This window comes from Oncorhynchus tshawytscha, linkage group LG10, assembly GCF_018296145.1.
Source record: "Oncorhynchus tshawytscha isolate Ot180627B linkage group LG10, Otsh_v2.0, whole genome shotgun sequence".
Taxonomy (NCBI): Eukaryota; Metazoa; Chordata; class Actinopteri; order Salmoniformes; family Salmonidae; genus Oncorhynchus; species Oncorhynchus tshawytscha.
The window spans coordinates 56132800-56156108 of NC_056438.1; the positions used below are offsets into that span (position 1 = coordinate 56132800).

Below are 23309 nucleotides of genomic sequence, written 5' to 3' on the forward strand. Positions count from 1 at the left end.
AATCTGGTTCAGAATGAAAGGGCCCACAGATCCTTGGCACACAGCACTGTTCAATACGATTGAGCCAATTTTGTGTGCTCGCTGGGCTGAGACAGCAGCATGTGAAGGCATGGAGGAAAGAAGTCAAGCTAATGAGTCGAAGGGTGCAGCAGCAGCACATGGATCCCCATGCCTTTTGACTAAACACAACAGTAAATTATAAAGAAAACCTGTCAGAGGCCCATGTTGTTGACCCATGTTTCATACAGTACAGCTCATGTCATGGACACTACATCTTGCAATCATTCAAGGTCTCTGGTGAAGACTATTCCCAGAACGTGTCCAAATATGTACTCTTCAACTTGTACTAAAGTAAAGAAACGGTTAAAAAAAGGATGTATGCCTTACCTCCTCCTGATGTCTGTCCATTCTTCTTTTGGTAGAAAAGAATCTAGTTAAATCAATTATCTTGAAAGTTCTTTCAGACACTTGGTGGTCCTTAAGGACCCAACATCCTCACCTTACTCCGCAAACTAAGTACCATAGTATTGATTAACTCACACCTGGATTACCCAGCCAAGCCTAACCATTGATTGGGAGATATAGCTGAGACTGTGCCCATCCCCCTGCCTGCCCCTTTATCTCCTTGAAATCACTGCAGATGGTTGAAGCTTTTTCAACCTGATACCTTGAAACCACAGTGAACACTACAGAATGTCCTGAAGCCAAATAAGTCACTGAATAGCTCAGTTTCCAGCTGGACTGAATGATCATCATGTAGGTATGTTAGTTAACACAGACCCAGTTCGTTTTAGTAGCTTCTGCCAAGCACTAAATGAGCAAGGTAAACCTACCTATTCTGGTTGAATTTTTATTTGACTAGGCAAGTCAGTTAAGAACAAATTCTTATTTACAATGACTGCCTAGGAACAGTGGGTTAACTGCCTTGTTCAAGGGCAGAACAACGCTCTAACCACTAGGCTACATGCCACCCTGTTGCATACAGTAGGCTTCATCCCAAATGGCATCATATTCCCTACACAGTACACTCATTTTGACCAGAGCCATCCCACTGGACACAAACTGGTTGAATCAATGTTGTTTTAATGTAATTTGTCAACATATTGTGACATGGAATCTACGTGGAAAATACATTGATTTTGAAAAAAAGTAATCCACGTAAACAGGTTGTTTTGAGGATGAAATTTCAACCACAGGATTATGTCATCATGGTAACCAAATTTCAATATAAACAAACCTTGTTTAAAATATGTTGAATTTGTACCTTTAAAACAATGTCTGATCTTCAACATTATATCCTCTATCAGAACAAAATACAATAGGCTGGGCAGCACCTCTTACTGGAGAATTGATCTATCTATAGCTACCCTTTGGTCTCTCATCCAGGGTTTTAACCAAACCCAGCCCTGCTTAGCTATGATATTTGTCCCTGACTGTGCTATCATAGGAATCATTGTTGAGAGATCTCCGCTTAAAAATGAATTAGATTCACTGATTCTATCGAAGTCATTCCAAAGGGTAGGTTTAACAGAGAGCATTAAATGTGACCATATTTTAACACTCATATATCATAAATGATACTATTTAGGCCTATATAGAATTTTCTAAGTCATCAATATTGTTTCAAAACAACCCAGAATTCAACTAAAAATAGACAATACAATATGCCTAGGGTTTCAAGCTCTGGTTGATTTCAAATGTAAGGATATTTAGTGATATTGAATGGTGTTTGTGAACCCAACCAAATATCAACATTAGAAGGAGATGTATTCTCTGCTTGGATAACTCCATCTGTGCCACTGACTTAGGCGCCTTTAATTCCAGTTGGATGCACGTCTCCATCTCAACCAAAAATATAAGTTAAATAATATCTAAAGTGCATTTAAAGTTTTAATCGGTTTAGTGCTATTCTATTCTTTAACTTTTTGATTGAGATGGAGACGTGAATCTAACATATCAGTTATTAATTTGTAGCTAAACTGGAATTAAAGCCAAACTAAGTCAGTGGCACAAGCAACACTGAACCATGCATGAGAGCACCAACTGTTCCGGACAACTGTGTGTTCTCTCTCTCTGTAGCGTATGTGAGTAAGACCTTTAAACAGGTTAACATTTGCAAGGCCGGTGGGCCAGACTGAATACCAGAATGAGTACTAAGCGCATGCGCTGACCAGCTGGTAAGTGTCTTCACTGATATTTTCAACCTATCCCTGACCCGGTCTGTAATACCAACTTGTTTCAAGCCTAACACCATAGTCCCTGTGCCCAAGAACGCCTAGGTAACCTGCCTATATGACTATTGCCCTGTTGCAATCACATCTACAGTCATTAAATGATTTAAAAGGCTAGTCAACACCATCATCCCAGACACCCAATCCAGTTCTTCTAAACAAGCTACCCACTGCTGCTACTGTCTTAACCCTACAGTGGGTTAACTGCCAGAAAGACAGATTTTTACAGTGTCAACATTTTTACCTGGGATTCGATCCAGCAACCTTTCAGGTACCTTTCAGGCACAGGTCCAACGCTCTAACCACTAGGCTACCTGCCGCCACTATATGTACATAACTACCTCAAATACCTCATACATCAACTCGGTACTGGTACTCCCTGTAAATATCCATGTCATTTTTACTCGTCATTGTTATTTGTTATTCACTCGTTCACTATATCTATTTTATTTATTTATTTTTAAATCTTAACTCTGCGTTGTTGAAAAAAGACCCGTAAGTTAGCATTTCACTGTTAGTCTACACCTGTTGAAGCATGTGACAAATAACATTTGATTTGAACCTATTTTTTTAAACAGGTAATCCTTAGTGATATTGTTTCTGGGTCAAGAATACACAAGGGGAATATTTTGAATTCACTCTCTGCATTATGTATTACCAAACCTTCTCGCTGTTGTTACTTGCAGAAAACACACACACTCTAACACAACAGAAACACTTACTGTACACACACACAAACACAAACACACACAGAGACAGACAGACACGCACTCACGTGCGCACAAACACACAGTGTTTATGTTATTGATCTCCAAGTACTCCAGAGAAAGAGGGAGGTTCAGAGAGAAAGGCAGAAGCTAGCTTAGTGACCCAGCTGGAGCAACGTGATGCTCAAATGACAAATGCAGGGAGGGTCATTTCTTTTATCCAGGGGCTTCACACGGATAAAGAGGCAAGGGGGATATTATAATGACCTCATTCTTCAAGCAATCAAGCAGCTGGAAGCAGCATTTTACTCAAACAAATGGCTTTGTTTTCCAAGACAGTTAGCATGGAGGCTTAGGCTGGTCTCTTCAGGAAAGCTAAGAGACACTTAATGGGAAGAGCCTGGATTCTCTTCAATCTGTTCTACTGAATTTGTTTTCATAAATGTTCTCTTTGACTCGCTTGGCATTTTCTTCTCATCTTGGCTAATGAGGCTTTGATGGCGGGATGCAGAAGCAATGTGTTTTACCATTTGTTTGTCAGTCAGTAAGTGCGAGGCCCACAGATACAAACTGTCAGGCTTGGCTGCACCAATAACACAGGAGATTTAGAATGAATCAGAGCATTACAGAGTGAAATAAAACCATTTCATCCCATCTTGGGGACCAAACATTGTAAACACCCAAACACACACACGGTTCCATGTTGCTGCGTGAATGAATATCATTTCTTATTTTCCTCCATCTAGGTCTAGGGTAGGCTTTAGTTTGTACAGATTGGTTGTCTCCAGTCAGTGCCTTGCTTTACCCCATTTTTGTTGCATTACAGCTGAAGCTTAACTCGAGATTGCTATTACAGTGTCTCGTCATGGCTGGCATTGCTACAGCTGCTTTGGAGCAGTTATGACTTCCCAATTGGCAACCGACAGTATTTCTTATGTAGTGTACTTCTTTTGACCAGGGCCCATAGGGCTCTGGTAGTGCACTATGTAGGGAATAGGCTGCCATTTGGGATGCACATTCTAACTGATTCTTTCTAAAGCATGACTCTGTTGTAGGATCACCCTCAACGGGATGAAGGTGGTTCGACCGGATGTCCGGATCGGCCGCTACAGGATGATCAAACACGAAAGAGACAAGCACAATGAACCCAACCCACAAAGGTTTGCCTTTGATTCCTATCTTTTCCTCCCTAGACACTAGCCTGGCCCCAGATCAGTTTGTGCTGTCTTGCGAACAATGACATAAAAGTTGGCAAAACAGCACAAACCGATCTAGGACCAGGCTATCTTTTCCTCCCTAAACACAACATTCATTCTAACTATAGAATGTACAGAAAGTGTAGGTTCTCTAGCTATTGTCTGCTCAGTTACCAAAGTTGTCTTTTTGATAAAGGTTGTCTCACACTCACACATTATACTACCATCTTACGGTTGAAGGCTGCTCTAAGATTAATCCCCCATCCCATAGATTTGGCAGGAAAATAACACCTCATAGAAATGGATTATCACTATTTATTCACTGCTAAGAGGGCTTTTTCATGCATGAATAGCCAACCCATCAATGACTCTAAAAAGAGCAGATCGATAACAGCATGGCTATATGCAGCACTGTTAGTTGTGATTGTTCCTAAACCTCAGAACCCTACAGAGCTGAGCTGCAATTTGCAAAACAGTTATTGCATAGCATGAATGGACTCACTGTAGAATTTACAGACTTTTATTGATCACATCTAACCCCCTAGCTGGCTCTTACCATGATAGAAAGGCCAAAGAACCACGGGTAGCCATTTAATCCTTGGGCTACTCTTGTTATTCGTTTTCCATGAACTCACAGTCCCTAGGACTCCCAGTCTGCGAAGATAACAGCCACAGAAAACAACAATCATTCTGACGAGTGCCTCATACATACGAATAATGAACCAATGCAGACCCCTTGCATCGCAAGCTGGAGAGCGTGATAAACTAATTTCCATGGGAGATGAGAGAATAACTGAATTAAAAGGAATTTGTTGTTACTGCGCTTATAGCCGTGGGAAGTAGGAGTGCTGAGGTTGCGGCAGCACACCATAAAAAAAAATAAAAAAAAAAAAAAATGTAATACATTTTTTTTATAATAATAGGATCGATATATTTTGTATTGATTTTGGTGAGAGCGAAATCTCTTCCTCTGCAGCAACCCCCAAAAAATATTGCAGCACCCCCACCCCCAAACTACTTCCCACGGCTATGACTGCGCCTAATGTATTGAAACACATTGATGTAAGAGGGGTTTGCTGTGCTGACAGAGCCAGGGAAGCATGCTGTTGTCTGTTTGGCTTGTGGCTGTGTGGTGACAAGTTGATGGGTTGATACATGTTTGAATGTGTTGATAAAATGTGGGACATGATTGTTTGGTGCAGGACAAAGGGACAAAATATGGGACTGTCCGACTGAATCCAGGACATGTGGTCACCCTACTTATAACATATGTATAAGAGATGTAGCTACCCTGCTACCCTGCACACATAGGTATGTGGAAACCCCTTCAAATGAGTGGTTTCGGCTGTTTCAGCCCCACCCGTTGCTGACAGGTGTATAAAACTGAGGACATAGCCATGCAATCTCCATAGACAAACATTGGCAGTAGAATGGCCTTACTGAAGAGCTCAGTGACTTTCAACATGGCACCGTCATAGGATTCCACCTTTTCAACAAGTCAGTTTGTCAAATTTCTGCCTTGCTAGAGCTGCCCCGGTCAACTGTCAATGCTGTTATTGTGAAGTGGAAATGTCTAGGAGCAACAAAGGCTCAGCTGCGAAGTGATAGGCCACACAAGTTCACAGAACGTGACCGCCGAGTGCTGATGCGCGCAGTGCGTAAAAATCGTCTGTCCTAGGTTGCAACACTCCCTGCCGAGTTCCAAATTGCCTACGTCGTCGGGAGCTTCATGAAATGGGTTTCCATAGCCGAGCAGCCTCATGCACACAAGCCCAATATCACCATATGCAATGCCAAGCATTGGCTGTAAAGCTCACCGCCATTTGACTCTGGAGCAGTGGAAACGCATTCTCTGGAGTGATGAATCACGCTTCACCATCTGGTAGTCCGACGGACGAATCTGGGTTTGGAGGATGCCAGGAGAACGCTACCTGCCCGTATGCATAGGGCCAACTGTAAAGTTTGGTGCAGGAGGAATAATGGTCTCGGGCTGTTTTTCATGGTTCGGGCTAGGCACCTTAGTTCCAGTGAAGGGAAATCTTAACGCTACAGCATACAATGACATTGTAGATGATTTTGTGCTTCCAAATTTGTGGCAACAGTTTGGGTAAGGCCCTTTCCTGTTTCAGCATGACAATGCCCCCATGCACAAGCGAGGTCCGTACAGAAATGGTTTGTCGAGATAGGTGTGGAAGAACTTGATTGACCTGCACAGAGCCCTGACCTCAACTCCATCTAACACCTGGGGTTGTGGTGCCCGACCTTACTAAAGCTCTTGTGGCTGAATGGAAGCAGGTCCCCGCAGCAATGTTCAAAACATCTAGCGGAAAGCCCTCCCAGAAGAGTACTCCAACTCAGTGTTACTGTAATGCCCATGATTTTGGAATGAGATGTTTGACTAGCAGGTGTCCACATACTTTTGTAGTGTAGTGTATGTACAGTGCATTTGCAAATACTTTTTCCAAATGTTGTTATGTTACAGCCTTATTCTAAAATGGATTACTTTTATTTTTTTCCTCACCAGTCTCCACACAATACCCCATAATGACAATGTGAAAACAGTTTTTTTTTATGTTTGCAAATGTGTTAAAAAACAAACAAAACAGAACCTTATTTACATAATTATTCAGTCCCTTTGATATGAGACTCGAAATTAAGCTCACATGCATTCTGTTTCCATTGATCATCCTTGAGATGTTTCTACAACTTGATTGGAGTTCACCTGTGGTAAATTCAATTGAAAGGACATGATTTGAAAATGTATAAACTCCCACAGTTAACAGTGCTTGTCAAAGCAGAAACCAAGCCATGGGGTTGTCCGTAGAGCTCCGAGACAGGATTGTGTCGAGGCACAGATCTGGGGAAGGGTACCAAAAAAATGTCTGCTGCATTGAAGGTCCCCAAAAACAGTGGTCTCCATCATTCTTAAATGGAAGAAGTTTGGATCCACCAAGACTCTTCCTAGAGCTGGCCGACCGGCCAAAGGGCCTTGGTCAGGGATGTGACCAAGAACCCGATGGTCACTCTGACTGAGCCACTTCTCAGTAAAAGGCACATGACAGCCCGCTCAGACCATGAGAAACAAGATTATCTGGTCTGATGAAACCAAGATTGAACTCTCTGGCCTGAATGCCAAGCATCACACCTGGAGGAAACCTGGCACCATCCCTACTGTGAAGCATCATGCTATGGAGATGTTTTTCAGCGGCAGGGACTGGGAGACTAGTCAGGTTTGAGGAAAGATGAACAGAGCAAAGTACAGAGAGATCCTTGATGAAAACCTGCTCCAGAGAGCTCAGGACCTCAGACTGGGGCGAAGGTTCACCTTCCAACAGGACAATGACTAGGTGATTTGAATCTGCCACTGACGTACTGTGTGACAGACAGACAGACAGACAGACAGACAGACAGACAGACAGACAGACAGACAGACAGACAGACAGACAGACAGACAGACAGACAGACAGACAGACAGACAGACAGACAGACAGACAGACAGACAGACAGACAGATAGATAGACAGACAGATAGACAGACAGACAGACAGACAGACAGACAGACAGATAGACAGACAGACAGACAGACAGACAGATAGACAGACAGACAGACAGATAGACAGACAGACAGACAGACAGACAGACAGACAGACAGACAGACAGACAGATAGATAGATAGATAGATAGATAGATAGATAGATAGATAGATAGATAGATAGATAGATAGATAGATAGATAGATAGATAGATAGATAGATAGATAGATAGATAGATAGATAGATAGATAGATAGATAGATAGATAGATAGATAGATAGATAGATAGATAGATAGATAGATAGATAGATAGATAGATAGATAGATAGATAGATAGATAGATAGCCCTTCATCCGCTGACTGGCATTTCTAACAAAGCTTTATTTATTCTCCAGCCTGACTTGGTTCTGATCCATGAGCCTCGGCTTTAGCGAAAGTTGAGGTGCCATGTATACAATTTGTTTGGGGCTAATAAATTATTCATTCATGTCTTGAAGAGGAAAGAGAGACAGAGAAAGCCCTATTAGGGAAACCCCCCCTACCCCCCAAAAAATGTTTGTCCCTCATTAAAATGCTATGGGGATTATTTGAAGAGTGTTTTGATTCGTATAATAAGAGATTTGGGTTTTAAAATGGAGGAAAGTAGAAAGGCCTTGAAAGGATCTGGGTTTTTATAGCCAAACCTTTTAGAGAGAGTGCACTGCTCAAAATTCTGCCAGCGTATTTACTGGGCTGGTGCTGTTGAACTTTTCCTCTTTATTCTTGGGTATTAAATGAGGAGTTTTAAGGTGCTTTGATCAGTATGTTTAGGGCCTTTAGCCCGGTTCACTGGAGTTAAGATATTAAAGCCTCTGATGTTTTAATAATAAGGTCATAATAAGCCTATATACTCGTCAATTATGATGTGTGTAGCACAGGAGGCTGCTGAGGGGAGGACGGCTCGTCATAATGGCAGGAACGGCTCAAATGGAATGGCATCAAACACCTGAAACCATGTGTTTGATGTATTTCATACCATTCCACTGATTCCACTCCAGTCATTAACACGAGCCAGTCCTCCCCAATTAAGGTGCCACCAAGCTCCTGTGGTGTGTAGTACATAGAGGAAGGATGCACAAGAACAACAACAGTGTCTTGTTCCTAAAACTCAATGTAATGTATTTGGTTCAAGATATATGCTTGCTGATGATCCCCAATTCAATTTCTCGATGAATAGAACGCATGTAGAGCAAGTGAGAAAAACGAAACTACTAGGACGCAGCTTTATCATGGTCAGAACACATAGATAATATTGTTATTAAGATGGGTAAGGGAATTGCTGTTACAAGAACATTTTCAGAGTATGTAACATCTAGCCCACTGAATCAGGGGATTCAATCGCTGGTCCTATCACACTTAGAGTACTGTCCAGTTATATGGTCAATCCCTGGTCCTAACACACTTAGAGTACTGTCCAGTTATATGGTCAATCCCTGGTCCTATCACACAGAGTACTGTCCAGTTATATGATCAATCCCTGGTCCTATCACACAGAGTACTGTCCAGTTATATGGTCAATCCCTGGTCCTATCACACTTAGAGTACTGTCCAGTTATATGGTCAATCCCTGGTCCTATCACACTTAGAGTACTGTCTAGTTATATGGTCAATCCCTGGTCCTATCACACTTAGAGTACTGTCTGGTTATATGGTCAATGCCTGGTCCTATCACACTTAGAGTACTGTCTGGTTATATGGTCAATGCCTGGTCCTATCACACTTAGAGTACTGTCTGGTTATATGGTCAATCCCTGGTCCTATCACACAGAGTACTGTCCAGTTATATGGTCAATGCCTGGTCCTATCACACTTAGAGTACTGTCTGGTTATATGGTCAATCCCTGGTCCTATCACACAGAGTACTGTCCAGTTATATGATCAATCCCTGGTCCTATCACACAGAGTACTGTCCAGTTATATGGTCAATCCCTGGTCCTATCACACTTAGAGTACTGTCCAGTTATATGGTCAATCCCTGGTCCTATCACACTTAGAGTACTGTCTAGTTATATGGTCAATCCCTGGTCCTATCACACTTAGAGTACTGTCTGGTTATATGGTCAATGCCTGGTCCTATCACACTTAGAGTACTGTCTGGTTATATGGTCAATGCCTGGTCCTATCACACTTAGAGTACTGTCTGGTTATATGGTCAATCCCTGGTCCTATCACACAGAGTACTGTCCAGTTATATGGTCAATGCCTGGTCCTATCACACTTAGAGTACTGTCTGGTTATATGGTCAATCCCTGGTCCTATCACACAGAGTACTGTGCAGTTATATGGTCAATCCCTGGTCCTAACACACTTAGAGTACTGTCCAGTTATATGGTCAATCCCTGGTCCTATCACACAGAGTACTGTCCAGTTATATGGTCAATCCCTGGTCCTATCACACTTAGAGTACTGTCCAGTTATATGGTCATCTGCAGCATAGAAAGATATGAAAAAGCTCCAAATGGCTCAAAACAGGGTTGCCAGATTCTCTTCATTGCTCTAACCGCATGAATATTATCCAAATGCATCAGAATCTCTCATGGCTTCACGTTGAAAACAATTTACTATCCAGTCTTCTGATTTTCTTCTGAATGTTATATTTTAAAAAAAACACAGTATTTTTCAGTCCGGTTAGTACATACTAGCAACACGCATAACCACCAAACCAGACAGGCAAATTCAGGGCATCTAAGACAACCCAAGCCAAGGACAAATCGCCTTCATCTACAGTTTTATATCGAGCCATAGCTGAACGGAACTCTTTACCATCCATATTTCTCAGGCAAAAAGTAAATCCACCTTCAAGAAAAGAATAAAATAACATCTAATGTGATAGACCATATGACTGGACAGCAAATAGAAAGCATCAACTGAATGTTAAATGTATTTCCTGTCAGGTTTTTTAATTATCTGTATTGTCTACTTGTTGAATGTTTATGAAGTCTTGATTGTGGTTGTTTGTAATGTCTTGTTAATTGGTGTTGGACCCCAGGAAGATTAGCTAGCGTTATGGCGTTAGCTAATGGGGATCCTAATAAAAAATATTAATATATATGTATTTTTTTAAGTCACTGTCTCTAAAAACTGTTTTATTTCCTGAAAAAAAACGAATTATTCTATCCTTGCACTCTGATTATTATGTTGTACCTGTCCTCGCATGATAAAGCATTATGCCTCCAAAATTACTCTTAGCTCAACGAATTAGCCTTGTTTACCATAATTATGCAGATTCTGCTAGAAAACCAATTTTACCATCCACACATTCCAGGGCATCCGTCAGTGTATCCAGGAGAGAGTGGTTCTAATCTCCTACTACGGCCAGTGTTTACTGTTTACCAACATGGATGTTTTTGTTGATTCATGTTGACTACCTTTACAGCTCTGTTACTGGCCCCACCCTGCTCTGTTTGGTCAGTAGGAAGTAGGAGATGTGGTTTGGACATGGTAATGAGACATTAGGCTTGCCAAAAGAAGAAAGCCTACCATTCATCTCAAGTCCAAAAGATTAGTTAGCACCTCCATGCACCGGGGCTCATGCATATTAAATCAGTGGATACAAGGCTTCCTCCTTCCAGAGTAGCGTCATCATCAAATATCCAATCATAAATCATCTCATATTAAGTGGTGGTTTTATGGCTTTTTTGCCTGCTGCCTTGCCTAAATAAGTAGGCACCAAAACATGAATTAGGGAAGCTTTTAGTGTGACTCCTTACTCTAAGAGATGCCATTTTCCACTATTACAGTCCATATTTAAGTAATATGTGAGAATATCTCAGATCTCTCCAACACAGGCCTCATTGTGAGATCATTGAGAGACTGATTAAGTACAGTAGTAGAGCGCAGTCAGGCTTTTAATCTTCTCTCCTCTTTATAGATAAATCTTTCCCCCCTCTCTCTCTGTCACTCTTTACCCTGTCATTTAAAGGGCACATAGCCTAAAAGTAATTTAGCTTTAATGTAGATTCCTGAATAGATCTGTGTCTATAGAAATCTCTGTTTAGCTGCTGCTGCTGGGTTCTTCTTGGGTTGACTTGGATTGTGTCGTAGTGGGTTAATGTCAAAGCACATAAAAATACATCTTGTTTGAGCCATTCACTTTTCTTTGAAGATCGGATATGCCCAGCACACAGCTACCGAGGCAGTTTATCCATGGCTTTCTCAAACAGTAAAAGGACATCTGAGAAAACCATTGGGCATTGCGGCCTTGGCATTGGACAATGGATGACTGTTACAGCTGGATGATTCCTGTATGTGTCCTCTGAGTTCCAATACATGCCCATATCACCACCTATTGTCCAATATGGGAATAACAAGAAACATGCAAAACCAACCTGTACAGTACGTTAGCCACAATGATGAAAAAGTAAAACATACAGTAACATTTCACTGCTTGCTACAATGATAACATTTCCCTGTAATAATAATAATGACTTTTCCCTTCATCTTCTCCAGATTCAATAAGATCCAGAACACCAAGAACACTATGAAGAGAGACGGGATCAGCACGTTAACGTACCGCGTGCTCCAGTTTAAGAAGTACCCTCTCTACACCAACATCTCTGTGGAGATCGGCAAGCCCCCGCCCCGGCCTTTTAGGGGATAGACAGATAGAGAGACCCGGCCTGGACATGGAGATGGAGGGAGATGGGGCAGAGAACGATAATGCACAGTAGAGAGCCTCCATCTCTGCCTCCACCTCCCTCAGCCCGACGCAGACCCAGATACCCCCCACTGACCTGGGCTAGGAGCCCGCCAAGACCCCTCACAGCCCACTCTGAGTGGAGATACATACCTGTTGCAGTCCAACACTGCTCACAGCTCAATGGTTACGGCAGGCCTCCAACCTGGGATGCTGACTAGCTGACTCTGGGGGGGACTAACTCTCAGGAATAGATGAAGAAGGGGGATGTATTAGATCAGATTCATTCTCCTGGCTGGAGCCACAGTGCTGTTCTGGAAATGTGCATACTGTACATGAAACACACAGCAATAGGGATGAGGATGTCCAGGGTTCAAGGGGAGTCATATCGACATTGGATCGTTGACACGCTGGGGGCTGGGTTTGGGATTCAGAGGTACTGGAGCAGAACCAAGAAGAGCAGCCCTGATCTCTCTGTGAGAATCTATCTGTCAATCAGAACATACTATATTGGCGCAAAATGAATGTGTACTGTCTGTGCCTGCATCTAACGCAGGCTTTCTCCATTTCCCATGTCTCTGCCATTGACAAATGGTTCTGAAGCAGAGCGACATTGTGCACCAACTCCGGTCTCTCTTTGGTCTCTTTTGCTTGTGACAAAGAATTGTTACTATCTGTGGATGGAAACAAGTTTGAGAGACATACAGTGAATAAAGACCTAGTAGTTTATGGGTATGACTATCTAAGGAACTGGTTTTGACCTGTTTGTGGAGAAGAGAGGTCCAGTAAAAAGAACATAAGATGAACTTCTGGCATGGTTCTAACAGGTGACCATCAGACGTGTTCTGACGGGTTCTCACTCACAAAGGTTATAGTAGATAGTGATGGGAGTTTAAACCTTTGCTGTTTAACAATGGATACTGGCAGTTTTAGAAGAGGATCATATCTTGCTCAAAATACAAGACTCTTTACTCGTTTTTTTTAAAGTTTTCATTTTGAATTTAATAAAATGATAAGGCATTGATAACCTAGTGGTGGGAATTGTGAATGATGTTGATAAGGAGAGTCTAGTATGGTGAATATTTGCATTGTAGCATTCATTCCATCCATTCCGAGGCAGAAGCACACTGCACTGAGGTGATAAGAACACAACGGAAGTTAGTTATTTCCTCGGGGTGGATTCCCCTAGAATAAATGGAAAACTAGCCCACATACAGTAAGAACAAATCTAATATCGTATTACTATTAACACTACCAGTGTATGAAAGCCTTTTAACGTCTTAAGTAAGTAAGCTTTTTCTTCTCTCACTCTCTTCTCCTTTTTTTGTACTGCCTAAACACCAAACTGATGCCTTCAGAATTTTTATGAGGGGCAATGATAAGGAATGCTGCATTTTGGGATTTTTTTTAATGACGTTCCTTTTGTGTGAAGTGACGTGGAAATCTTTTTGTACTATCAATGGTTTTCTTGGCCAGGCTTGAGTCAGTGAGTATTTAGAGATGCTCCAACCAACCAGTTTCCCCTCTGTTTATTTTGAAGAGTCTTTTAAAGATGGAGTGCATTTCCCTTTTTTCCTCTCGACAACACCCTCCACTGCCTTTTATTCCTCTCTCTGGCAAGGCCATATCTCTCTCTTTGTGCCGTGTGTGTCTGTGAACACCACAATGTTTCTCTGTACTTGGCCATCTGATGAACACACAGACAGCTGTATCTGAAGCACAGTGCTCCTCTATAGAAATATCAGCGGGATTTCAACAATCCCTCTCTCTCTTTTCTCTCCTCTCTCTCTCATTCTGCTTTTTCATTTTTCAGTTCGTTACTACTGGTGTGAGTTGCTGTGCCCTTGGAAAAGAGAGCACTCCCCATTCAACACTGGAGACTGACATCGTTTTACACTACTCTATTTAAATGTAACTGTCAAATGGATGTACTGTGTATGCACTGCTCTCTGATGACTGTGGGCCACAGGATTTAGAATTTCACATATTCCTGCCTATGGTCCCAGTATAGTATGATTCATCAGGCTGCCAAGCTTCTGCTTTTATGTTCAATGCTGAGGGAATAATTCTCCAAAAGGCTAAATATACTACTTGGAACTTTGGGAAGGAGCTTTTACATATAGCTAGCATCCTCATTGCCTAAAATCTGTTTAACAGATTCACTACTGATGCAGCACACAACCCGAGAAAACTTGGTACTGAAGTTGTATTCACTGGTTTCATTAAATTCATTTATTTTTTATTTTTCTGACAATGATGGCTTTTTATCATAACTCCAGTCCAAGAAATTGTTGCATATTTAGTTTACTGTACGGTAGACTACAAGATGTGATTTCTGTACATATCAGACTTGTAGACTCACTCAACAGGTTAGTAGCGATCATTACAGGTGCATGGACAGGCATTATCATGTCATTTGTGTTGTGAACAGAGAAAAACGTATAATAGAACTCAGTCTGTTCTGTTGACTTGATATCTATATGGAGATCATGAACCAAGTAGGCTACAACAGGAATAATAAATCCTATTGGTTCTATTATATCAATCTAATCATGAATCATATTGGTATATCCATGATATTATCTTGTTTGGCCTATAGGCTGTATTCTGCCCCACTAGTGACTGTGGTATAACATTGTAGGTACTGTATAATATAGATTTGATATGATGCGTATTGACAGGGGGACCTTTCAGCATAAGCTTAGAGACATCCTTCCCAGGACTATCTCTCTCTTTCACAACACGCCAGCTATGAATCAGTGCTAAAGCACCACTCTTCGGCTGCGTCCCAAATGGCACCCCATTCCCCACATAGTGCACTATGGGGCCCCTATGGGCCCTGGTCAAAGGTAGTGCACTATGTAGGCAATAGGGTGTCATTTTGGCTGCATCCCTTTGCTCCCACCCTCCCTGCAGTCAACTATTATTATCTTCAGTTTGTCCTGCTAATGTATAATTGCGGAGCATCAGCTTTTTTCGTTGACCATGTTTTTGATGCAGCCTTGAGTAGGAAAAGCTGACAGGTGGAATGCTAATGTACTATCCAGCCTTTGGAGTGTCTGAAGTTCTCTCTTCATCCATCTCCTGTTGGCAGACATTGCACAGCTTCCTCCTTCTTATACGTTTCAACCTACTGCTCATTGAGCAATCTTTTCCATAATTGTCAGAGCTGTTGTTTAAAGGAAGTGGTGGGTAACTGAAACAGGAACAAGATAGGATGAGGGCATTGGAGAACAACATCAACTACTGACTGCCTCAGGTCTTCAAGCCTGAGTGCATTTTTAAAGATTTACTGTATCTATCTAGGTTTTGTACATTGAATGTTGAAAATGTTATATCTTATATAGAATGCATAATGTCATATCAAACCTACTTTTTCTATACAATCAATAAATCTGATGGTAAATGAGATACACTTATCTGATTGGTTTGTTTTTCCTTGCCAGATGGAGGAAATAGATTTCACATGCATGTTGTCAGTTGCATCCCAAATTGCACCATATTCCCTTTATAGTGCACTTTTGTCCAGTGTCCCTATTGACCAGGGTCCATAGGGATTCAGGCAAAAGTAGTGCACTAAGTAGGGAATAGTAGTGCCATTGGGATGGATCTGTCCACGGTCCTGACAATGGGGCTGATAATAGTTTTTTCCCTCCATTGTTTCCAGTTGCCATGGCATTCAAAGAAACTTCTGAAACATTTCTCATTCACTCTGTCTTTGGGGCGTAATAGAAAATAGAAAATGTGCTGAGACTGAAGAAAGAACTCCTTCTGCTTTTAAAGACAAAGTGGAATTGGTAGAGGTAAAAAAAAAAATGTATTTGAATTTTTTATATATCAGTAATTATAAATGTTGAAAAGCTGTTCTTTCGACTAGTAAGTCTTAATGTTAGAGGGAGATTAAGAAACACCATCACACTGCATTGCGGCAAAAATTGAAACACTAAAACTACTTTGCTCCTCTAAGGGGGGGCTATACCTAGGTTACAAATTGTTTGCGTTAGCCAAATTCTAATAATGTGGTGCACATTTTTGGAATTATCATCAACAATATAATATTTACTAATAGCAGTATGGACCAAGCCCCGCTCCCATCAGTGGATGCATTACAAAGAAAGGATCATTTCTAGGTTGTGTTAGAACTATGTTCATACTGTCTCAGAGAGAAATCCACACCACCTTGGTTAAACAGAAAACCAAACAGTTATTGTTGAGATGCCAGCACTGTCCCCAAACTGTCAACAACAGGGATTTGGGGAAATAGGACAATGGACCACAGGCATCCCCTTACTGACAAGACATCCAGTGTGTAATAAACATCCTTCTACACAACAATGGCAACACAATGTAGACAGTATAGTCAATGGACATACAAGGACAAACAAAGACACTTTATTTTCACTTACTGTAAGTTTACATTGGGGTTTTAATGAAAGATGGAGGGAGTTACAAAAGGCATGGATAAAAGATAAACTATGTACAACAATTCAATAACATAATCAAGAGACATGAGGAGAGTCGACTGGAGAGGTGTAATCAGAGCCAGTCCTGAAATGACAAGGCTTGGATGTTGGCATAAAGTCTATCTATCCATATAGTCTATCTATCTATATAGTCTATCTATCTATATAGTCTATCTATAAAGTCTATCTATCCATACAGTCAATCTATCCATATAGTCTATCTATCCATGTAGTCTATCCATATAGTCTATCTATAAAGTCTATCTATCCATACAGTCAATCTATCCATATAGTCTATCTATCTATATAGTCTATCTATCTATATAGTCTATCTATAAAGTCTATCTATCCATACAGTCAATCTATCCATATAGTCTATCTATCCATGTAGTCTATCCATATAGTCTATCCATATATTCTATATCCATATAGTCTATCAATGTAGTCTATCTATCCATACAGTCTATCCATAAAGTCTATCTATCCATGTAGTCTATCCATATAGTCTATCAATAGAGTCTATCCATATAACCTATCCATATAGTCTAACCATATAGTCTATCCATGTAGTCTATCCATGTAGTCTATCCATGTACTCTATCCATATAGTCTAACCATGTAGTCTATCCATTTAGTCTATCTATCCATACAGTCTATCCATAAAGTCTATCTATCCATGTAGTCTATCCATATAGTCTATCCATATAGTCTATCTATCCATGTAGTCTATCCATATAGTCTATCCATGTAGTCTATCTATCCATACAGTCTATCCATACAGTCTATCCATATAGTCTATCTATCCATACAGCCTATCCATAAAGTCTATCTATCCATGTAGTCTATCCATATAGTCTATCCATATAACCTATCCATATAGTCTAACCATATAGTCTATCCATATAGTCTATCCATGTAGTCTATCCATGTAGTCTATCCATATAGTCTATCCATGTAGTCTATCCATGTAGTCTATCCATATAGTCTATCCATGTAGTCTATCCATATAGTCTATCCATGTACTCTATCCAGAAAGTCTATCCATGTAGTCTATACATGTAGTCTATCTATATAGTATATCTATCCATGTAGTCAATCAATGTAGTCTATCCATATAGTATATCTATCAATGTAGTCTATCCATAAAGTATATCCAGGTAGTATATCCATGTAGTCTATCTATCCATACAGTCTAGCCATATAGTATATCTATCCATATAGTCTATCCATGTAGTCTATCCATATAGTACATCTATCCATGTAGTCAATCCATATAGTCTATCCATATAGTCTATCTATCCATGGACTCTATCCATATAGTCTATTCATGTAGTCTATCTATCCACATAGTCTATCCATATAGTCTATATATCCATATAGTCTATCCATGTAGTCTATCCATGTAGTCTATCCATATAACGTATCCATATAGTCTATCCATGTAGTCTATCCATGTTCTCTATCCATATAGTCTATCCATGTAGTCTATACATGGAGTCAATCCAAATAGTCTATCCATGTAGTCTATCCATATAGTCTATCCATGTAGTCTATCCATGTTCTCTATCCATATAGTCTATCCATGTAGTCTATCCCTATAGTCTATCTATCCATATATTCTATCTATCCATGTAGTCTATCCATGTAGTCTATCTATCCATACAGTCTATCCAAAGAGTCTATCTATCCATAAAGTCTATCTATCCATGTAGTCTATCCATATAGTTTATCAATATAGTCTATCCATGTAGTCTATCCATGTAGTCTATCCATGTAGTCTATCCATATAGTACATCCATATAGTCTATCCATATAGTACATATATCCATAAAGTCTATCTATCCATGTAGTCTATCCATATAGTACATCCATATAGTCTATCCATGTTGTATATCCATGTAGTCTATCCATATAGTCTATCTATCCATGTAGTCTATCCATATAGTACATCCATATAGTCTATCCATGTTGTATATCCATGTAGTACATCCATATAGTCTATCCATGTTGTATATCCATGTAGTCTATCCATATAGTCTATCCATGCAGTCTATCCCATATAGTCTATCCATGCAGTCTATCCATATAGTCTATCCATATTGTACATCTATCCATAAAGTCTATCTATCCATGTAGTCTATCCATATAGTCTATCCATGCAGTCTATCCATGTAGTCTATCCATATAGTCTATCCGTGTAGTCTATCCAGAAAGTCTATCCATGTAGTCTATACATGTAGTCTATCCATATAGTCTATCCGTGTAGTCTATCCAGAAAGTCTATCCATGTAGTCTATACATGTAGTCTATCCATATAGTCTATCCGTGTAGTCTATCCAGAAAGTCTATCCATGTAGTCTATACATGTAGTCTATCCATATAGTCTATCCGTGTAGTCTATCCAGAAAGTCTATCCATGTAGTCTATACATGTAGTCTATCCATATAGTATATCCGTGTAGTCTATCCAGAAAGTCTATCCATGCAGTCTATCCATGTAGTCTATCCATATAGTCTATCCGTGTAGTCTATCCAGAAAGTCTATCCATGTAGTCTATACATGTAGTCTATCCATATAGTATATCTATCCATATAGTCTATCCAGAAAGTCTATCCATGTAGTCTATACATGTAGTCTATCCATATAGTATATCCGTGTAGTCTATCCATGCAGTCTATCCATGCAGTCTATCCATGTAGTCTATCCATATAGTCTATCCGTGTAGTCTATCCAGAAAGTCTATCCATGTAGTCTATACATGTAGTCTATCCATATAGTATATCTATCCATATAGTCAATCCATATAGTCTATCCATGTAGTCTATCCATATAGTACATCTATCCATATAGTCTATCTATCCATGTAGTCTATCCATATAGTCTATCTATCCATGGACTCTATCCATATAGTCTATTCATATAGTCTATCTATCACATAGTCTATCCATATAGTCTATCCATATAGCCTATATATCCATATAGTCTATCCATATAGTCTAACCATGTAGTCTATCCATATAGCCTATCCACGTAGTCTATCCATATAGTCTATCCATATAGTCTATCTATGTCGTATATCCATGTAGTCTATCCATATAGTCTATCCATGTAGTCTATCCATGTAGTCTATCCATATAGTCTATCCATGTAGTCTATCTATCCATATAGTCTATCTATCCATGTAGTCTATCTATCCATATAGTCTATCAATATAGTCTATCCATGTAGTCTACCCATGTAGTCTATCCATATAACCTATCCATATAGTCTATCCATATAGTCTATCCATGTAGTCTATCCATGTAGTCTATCCATAAAGTATATCCATATAGTCTATCCATGTAGTCTATCCATGTAGTCTATCCATATAGTCTAACCATATAGTCTATCCATGTAGTCTAACCATATAGTCTATCCATGTAGTCTAACCATATAGTCTATCCATGTAGTCTAACCATATAGTCTATCCATGTAGTCTATCCATATAGTCTATCCATGTAGTCTATCCATATAGTCTATCCATGTAGTCTATCCATATAGTCTATCCATGTAGTCTATCCATATAGTCTATCCATGTAGTCTATCCATATAGTCTATCCATATAGTCTATCTATGTCGTATATCCATGTAGTCTATCCATATAGTCTATCCATGTAGTCTATCCATATAGTCTATCCATATAGTCTATCCATATAGTCTATTCATATAATATATCTATCCATATAGTCTATCCATATAGCCTATCCATATAGTCTATTCATATAATATATCTATCCATATAGTCTATCCATATAGTCTATTCATATAATATATCTATCCATGTAGTCAATCCATATAGCCTATCCATGTAGTCTATCCATGTAGTCTATCCATATAGCCTATCCATGTAGTCTATCCATATAGTCTATCCATGTAGTCTATCCATATAGCCTATCCATGTAGTATATCCATATAGCCTATCCATGTAGTCTATCCATATAATCTATCCATGTAGTCTATCCATGTAGTCTATCTATCCATACAGTCTATCCAAAGAGTCTATCTATCCATAAAGTCTATCTATCCATGTAGTCTATCCATATAGTTTATCAATATAGTCTATCCATGTAGTCTATCCATGTAGTCTATCCATATAACGTATCCATATAGTCTATCCATGTAGTCTATCCATGTTCTCTATCCATATAGTCTATCCATGTAGTCTATACATGTAGTCAATCCAAATAGTCTATCCATGTAGTCTATCCATATAGTCTATCCATATAGTCTATCCATGTAGTCTATCCATGTTCTCTATCCATATAGTCTATCCATGTAGTCTATCCTATAGTCTATCTATCCATATAGTCTATCCATATATTCTATCTATCCATGTAGTCTATCCATGTAGTCTATCTATCCATACAGTCTATCCAAAGAGTCTATCTATCCATAAAGTCTATCTATCCATGTAGTCTATCCATATAGTTTATCAATATAGTCTATCCATGTAGTCTATCTATCCATGTAGTCTATCTATCCATGTAGTCTATCCATATAGTACATCCATATAGTCTATCCATGTTGTATATCCATGTAGTCTATCTATCCATGTAGTCTATCCATATAGTACATCCATATAGTCTATCCATGTTGTATATCCATGTAGTCTATCCATATAGTCTATCCATGCAGTCTATCCATGTTGTATATCCATATAGTACATCCATATAGTCTATCCATGTTGTATATCCATGTAGTACATCCATATAGTCTATCCATGTTGTATATCCATGTAGTCTATCCATATAGTCTATCCATGCAGTCTATCCATATAGTCTATCCATGCAGTCTATCCATATAGTCTATCCATATTGTACATCTATCCATAAAGTCTATCTATCCATGTAGTCTATCCATATAGTCTATCCATGCAGTCTATCCATGTAGTCTATCCATATAGTCTATCCGTGTAGTCTATCCAGAAAGTCTATCCATGTAGTCTATACATGTAGTCTATCCATATAGTCTATCCGTGTAGTCTATCCAGAAAGTCTATCCATGTAGTCTATACATGTAGTCTATCCATATAGTCTATCCGTGTAGTCTATCCAGAAAGTCTATCCATGTAGTCTATACATGTAGTCTATCCATATAGTCTATCCGTGTAGTCTATCCAGAAAGTCTATCCATGTAGTCTATACATGTAGTCTATCCATATAGTATATCCGTGTAGTCTATCCATGCAGTCTATCCATGCAGTCTATCCATGTAGTCTATCCATATAGTCTATCCGTGTAGTCTATCCAGAAAGTCTATCCATGTAGTCTATACATGTAGTCTATCCATATAGTATATCTATCCATATAGTCAATCCATATAGTCTATCCATGTAGTCTATCCATATAGTACATCTATCCATATAGTCTATCTATCCATGTAGTCTATCCATATAGTCTATCTATCCATGGACTCTATCCATATAGTCTATTCATATAGTCTATCTATCCACATAGTCTATCCATATAGTCTATCCATATAGTCTATATATCCATATAGTCTATCCATGAAGTCTATCCATGTAGTCTATCCATATAGTCTATACATGTAGTCTATCCATATAGTCTATCCATGTAGTCTATCCATGTAGTCTATACATGTAGTCTATCCATATAGTCTATCCATATAGTCTATCCATGTAGTATATACATGTAGTCTATCCATATAGTCTATCTATCCATGTAGTCTATCTATCCATATAGTCTATCTATCCATGTAGTCTATCCATATAGTCTATCAATATAGTCTATACATGTAGTCTACCCATGTAGTCTATCCATATAACCTATCCATATAGTCTATCCATATAGTCTATCCATGTAGTCTATCCATGTAGTCTATCCATAAAGTATATCCATATAGTCTATCCATGTAGTCTATCCATGTAGTCTATCCATGTAGTCTATCCATATAGCCTATCCATGTAGTCTATCCATATAGTCTATCCATATAGTCTATCCATATAGCCTATCCATGTAGTCTATCCATATAGTCTATCCATGTAGTCTATCCATATAGTCTATCCATGTAGTCTATCCATATAGTCTATCCATGTAGTCTATCCATATAGCCTATCCATGTAGTCTATCCATATAGCCTATCCATGTAGTCTATCCATATAGTCTATCCATATAGTCTATCTATGTCGTATATCCATGTAGTCTATCCATATAGTCTATCCATGTAGTCTATCCATATAGTCTGTCCATGTAGTCTATCCATATAGTCTATTCATATAATATATCTATCCATATAGTCTATCCATATAGCCTATCCATATAGTCTATTCATATAATATATCTATCCATATAGTCTATCCATATAGTCTATTCATATAATATATCTATCCATGTAGTCAATCCATATAGCCTATCCATGTAGTCTATCCATGTAGTCTATCCATATAGCCTATCCATGTAGTCTATCCATATAGTCTATCCATATAGTCTATCCATGTAGTCTATCCAT

The 23309-nt window shown here is 39.3% G+C and overlaps 1 protein-coding gene across 1 annotated transcript in view; it reads left to right on the top strand.

The window, feature by feature from the left end:
• Positions 1-15744, top strand: part of LOC112260467 (beta-1,4-galactosyltransferase 2) — a 134287-nt gene extending 118543 nt beyond the window's left edge. Inside the window, exons 7-8 of the mRNA XM_024435603.2 lie at positions 3994-4098; positions 12153-15744. Of these exons, the coding sequence (XP_024291371.1) occupies positions 3994-4098; positions 12153-12303 (256 nt within the window). The 3' untranslated portion in view covers positions 12304-15744. The remainder of the gene's footprint in view (positions 1-3993; positions 4099-12152) is intronic.
• The last annotated feature ends 7565 nt before the right edge of the window (positions 15745-23309 follow it).